We start from the raw sequence: 5,000 nt of genomic DNA, 5'->3' as shown, positions 1-5,000 counted from the left end.
GAAAAAAAAATTACAAACGCACTCTCTTACTCAAGTTCACCACCAAAACGAATCTTAATACGCTTTTTTACATTCTTTCCATTAAGGGAAACGAGGCGTTGGAGTTCTAAGGTTGGTCGTTTGTCGTCGGAGCTGTTGCGTGCTATAATAGTCCACGTGAACTCGCCACCTGGAGGCTTCATTTGGCCTATGAAGCCAAACTGAGAATTCTGCCAGGGATTTCTGCCTTGTTTAATGCTCATTAGGGCCGATTCAACGCTCTTATCTGGCTGATCCTTGTCTGTAGGTAAAGCAACAGGTCACAATCAAGTTTATATCAATCGCCTACTTATCAATAAATTCTACCACCTATGGCAGGTGTTTAGTAGAAGCACGGGACAGATGATTTCTGCTTCGAACGCCAGATATACAGCCTGTTATCCAAGGGACACTTTTATCTAAACCCTTACCCGTTTGGTTAACTTACATAAATTCTAAAGCCGAAACTCCGACGTTTCTTTGGAAAAATTAAAATGCTCTTGGTTTTGCATTTACCAAAAAGAAAATCACTGTAAGGACTAATGTATCTTTAAAATTCTTCCCTCGTCCCATCAAATTCCTAGAGTGGTTGAAACGGATACAGCCCTTTGGAAGACAATGGTTAAGGATTACCGGTAACTCTGATATTTACGATATTCCAATGGCATGAAAAATCTGGAAAACCCAGACCTTAAACCCTTCGAAAGAAATATTGTTTTAACAAGTTATGTCTGATTTTTGAGTAACAATACGAAAAGACTACATCTTGTTATAATGAGCGATTTATCGAAACTAGGGCATTTTTCCAGTGCCCTTACCTCCGAAACAAAGTCGAAGATGCTCATTTTCTATTTCAACTTTGGAATAGGTAACTTAGACCCTGACTCTCATGATAAAGTGCAAAATTTAAGCGAGGTAAATTCCCATCCAGAAAAAAATATGATAGGGTCATAATGACCTAACTGGGATAATTTTCGCAGTTAATCGGCGAGAGAAAAAATCCTCAGATTCCCAGTAAGGTTATAGCGCTTATCCCTAAGGCCACAGGTGGAAGTGGTGGGATTGCTAAAATGCCGTAGTCGTCCGAGCACTCGCTACACGTCGATATAGCGCGGTTTCTTTGCCTGGAAGTTACGCTATAAGTGTGCTGTTTGAGGTTTCTACGGTTTTTGATGAGTTAACAGTGAAAAAATGTCTTGACATTTCAATTTCATCGGGATTCCTGTAAAGGGTGTATCGTGAAATATCGCTTTAAAACGAAATTACTCCAGGGAAGGCAACGAGAGGCCGAAAGCCTCCACGGTTCTTACTACTTACACGAGATTGACATATGGATATTGATGCAATTGCATGCAATTACCTCTTGGTGATTCTTTGCCAGGGTGGACACGCCCCAAAGAACTGAATGCCAGCAAAACGGTTTCCCCTGCGTTTCGTTTTGGCCAGCAGGGTAAGTGATACTGTTCGCATTTTGGAGATTTTTTTCCTTTTCTGATGCGGTTTTCCTCATTTAAGCCAAACAATTTCCTCGTCACCTCGGTGTCTTTTTGTAGTTGTCCATGGGTCGCATTGCCTCTATTGCAAGTATCACCTGAAAATGAGTTAAAGAAAATTATTAATGCAGTGATGTTTTTTTTTAATTGAAACTCAAACACCCGCTTTTCGAAATAATCAAGCAGGCTTGAGATCGATGATCTAGAAATCCTTTTTTTTCTTTTTCAAGTTGACATCTCATGTGACTCTAAACAAATTCTGATCTCCATCGACATCCTGACAGCGCAAATCTTGCCCATCATAAAAATGATTTGCAAACCCAGGATAAAAACCGAATAAATGCTTAATACCACAAATGGCACATTCAGAGATATTGCGGATGTCAAATTCAGAAAAATAACTGACCAACATTCCCTTAATGTTGCAATTTTTTGAAGTAAGTTTATGGGCAACTCTGATTGGAGTAAGGTAATCCTAACTCCTATGATAATTGACAATGGAAGAATTATTGGTGATTGCCGAAATCACTGTATTTGATTGATAACAAAACTGAAGCAAGAGAGCCAGCAAAGGCAACTATAACGTCGCTTCAAAACGAATAAAGGCTTTTTCTGGGACAAATTCCAAATCACTCTGATACCCAACTCTCTAAATATTACAAGCACCAAGGAAGTCATTTTTTAGGACGGCATAATTGACAATCCATTCAAAACTTATTAGTCGTTCTCGTTGATATTTTATTGCACTTTGCCAAGAAAGAACAATAACATGTTCCTCTTATTGTTGTACGTGCTTTACTGCATGACGTTCGAATTGCCGTTATCGAGCTCTGTAAGTTTTTCAAAACTTGTACCTCCTTTTTCTGAAAGATTCCCTCGTCTCTTACAACTGTTACTGTCACTGTCGCTGTCACCTGAAGACGAACCGCCGCCAGAGCCATCACCGGGTGGACCGGAGGAAGGAGCAACTTTTCTTGCGTTAGTTCGTGGAGGAGTAAATGGTTTCACAGATGGTGGTTTTACTTTTTCACGAAATCCATGAAAGGTTGAAGTCAGAGCCACCCTGTTGACATGCCTTCCCTGTGGGAGAGTAACCTTGTGTGTTTTCGGCGACAATGTCACTCCTCCATAGATGAGTTTCCCATCTCCAGAGTGGCAGACAGCCGGCACCCAACAACATTCGTTACCAGATGAGTGGAATGAATGGCCCTTTTGCAATTTTTCTTCAGAGCAGAAAATGAACTTTGACAACGCCATATTTTCGCTACATGATCATCTATGATTTGTTGTTTAATCGTCTGGACAGATGGGACACGTTCTCTTGCCATTCTCTTTGCAATCGCCCTTGGATCATCATTACGTATCCAGTTATAAATTTCAGTGTATGGCGCTGGAATGCTTCCTTGTTGATGAACCTGTCGAATCACCTCTTCACTGATAAAACCACCCAGTTTCCTCGCTTTATTTTATCCAACAGATCATTCAGGGTTTTTTCGATGTCATCCTGCGCTTTTCCAAAGTTGATGAAATAAATTTCGCGATATTTGCGTGCATTTCTTCGCTTCGAATCGTCTTCTTTGTTCCCCCAAATCTCTTCAAAGCTCGAAACAACGTTCCAAGGATTGAGCTTTGCAAAGTTCCTTCAAGCGCAGGAATTCAGGAAAATACTTTCCTATCTGATCATAATTTTTGTTGACGTCCGCAACGAACTTCCTTCTGGGCTGTCAGGATCTGGACTTCAAACATATTTGGTCTTGCAGTTCTCCATCCTGTGGTGTGAAACATGGGCTTGCACCGAACGTTCATAGTGGACCTCTCCAAACAACCAACGAACTGAATTCTCGTTTTCGTGAACATCGAACTCTTTCATCGTCTTGAATCCAGAATCGATGAACTCGGCTTAAAGAGTGACCACGTTTATGTATTGGCAAAAGAGATTCCTGTAGGGTCTTAGGGAGACCCTTCAGTAAACCTTCGTGGACGGGACGTTTGTGAAAAGGTGGATACGATGAAATCTCGAACCCCCGTACTGAACTGCTTAAGGAGGTAGTCGGTTGTGGAACAAAGTATTGAGCAATCTGCTTGCTTGCAATTCTTTGGCCCATATATTTGTTTGTTGAAGGGATGATAGAGCGTTTCCGGGGAGTTACAGCTTCCAAGCTGAAAAAGCATCCAGGATTATGGTTAATCCCATGGCATATCTTCCCAGCATAAAAGTGATGGCGATCGTCTGGATTTCTCTCTTATTCACAGATGGACACTGAAGTCATTTTTGTTGATTTCCAAACCAACAAGTTGATGCACACCACTTGAGCAACAGGTTCTAACAGTGGGTGGTTACATACAAGCCATCCTTCGCTGTCCAGTGGAACCATATTCCACTGGAGCTTTGCTGAACACATCCCATGACCAACCGTCAGCATGCAGCAACTCAGTCATGGCGGTCAAACGGAGGCCATTTCCAGTTGGATCTTGCAGGGGCACCTTTTGAACCAGTAGTTCTCATAAAGATGGTAACGAAGTACGGCTTCTGAAACAGGTTCCCACTCAGGCGGCAGTTTATCTTGGAGTTTCAACAGGTACTCAGAGTAAAGGTCTCGTGATATAACGTCCAAAAGAACAGATTCCGTTGGAGAGAGACGATTGGCATTTTGTGTAATGGACAAAGACGCCCTGAAGCAACCAGCCACTTCAAATGGCGTCCAATGATTGTTGCGTCATCTTGACTTCCAAGGGGGCCTTGGAGGAAGCATAAAATTGGAGCCCTACCACTATTCGTGCCAAATAGTACTGCATATGTGGATGGATGCCGAACTCAAAGGCCAGTCCAGCTGTCGAGTTGGTGAGTTTCATAATCATTTGTTTTTGCACCAATATTTTAATTGCGTCATTAGAGTTGGGACTGGACAGTTGTCTTGCAAACCACTGTGCAGACGTAGATCACTGTTGCCAACAGTGGGGACGGGTGGTTACATGCCAAAAGTGAGATCGTAATAGAAACGGGCAATTTGAAAGGAGACCACTTTTTGGTCTCCGAGAGCTTCTTTACCGCCACTTCGTATTTTAGAAACATCTTCATGTTGCAGCCTTCACGCTTAAAGTTTTCCACAATCTCGTCTCAATGGTCTGGTGGTGATAACAAGTCGTTTTTCCGTAAGATGAAGACAATGCAAAAAAATGGGTGGGCGAAATTTCGTGTAATTTATACCAGTAGCAAACTCTACTTCCCGCAATAGCTGACATGTGAAACGGGAGCCCAAAGTCGAAAACGTGTTCTCTGCTGTTTTTCGCCAGAAAGAGAGAATAACCGCTCCAAAATATGTCAGCCATTGACTCATAGATCGGCGTGGGTTAACACATAATGTTACCATAGTCTCAACAAGTCGTAACAGCAGTTTACCGTACTGACTGTACGTTTCTGTGATTCTTTGACAACTTCTTTGAGCAACGCAAGTTTTGATAGCTTCATCCCTGTCTTTGTAAAAGCAA

General features: G+C 42.0%; 1 protein-coding gene across 1 annotated transcript in view; it reads right to left on the bottom strand.

Annotated features, from left to right (window-relative positions):
* Nucleotides 1-2,947, bottom strand: part of LOC138000631 (uncharacterized) — a 4,331-nt gene extending 1,384 nt beyond the window's left edge. The window contains exons 1-3 of the mRNA XM_068847179.1: nucleotides 2,366-2,947; nucleotides 1,379-1,609; nucleotides 1-280 (exon numbers count right to left, since the gene is read on the bottom strand). The exon at nucleotides 1-280 is cut by the window's left edge and continues 1,384 nt beyond it. Coding sequence (XP_068703280.1) covers nucleotides 27-280; nucleotides 1,379-1,609; nucleotides 2,366-2,768 — 888 coding nt within the window. The 5' untranslated portion in view covers nucleotides 2,769-2,947 and the 3' untranslated portion in view covers nucleotides 1-26. The remainder of the gene's footprint in view (nucleotides 281-1,378; nucleotides 1,610-2,365) is intronic.
* Between the last annotated feature and the right edge of the window lie 2,053 nt (nucleotides 2,948-5,000).

The sequence above is a fragment of the Montipora foliosa genome, chromosome 4 (assembly GCF_036669935.1).
Source record: "Montipora foliosa isolate CH-2021 chromosome 4, ASM3666993v2, whole genome shotgun sequence".
Classification (NCBI taxonomy): domain Eukaryota; kingdom Metazoa; phylum Cnidaria; class Anthozoa; order Scleractinia; family Acroporidae; genus Montipora; species Montipora foliosa.
This window is presented reverse-complemented; position numbering and strand designations above follow the sequence as displayed.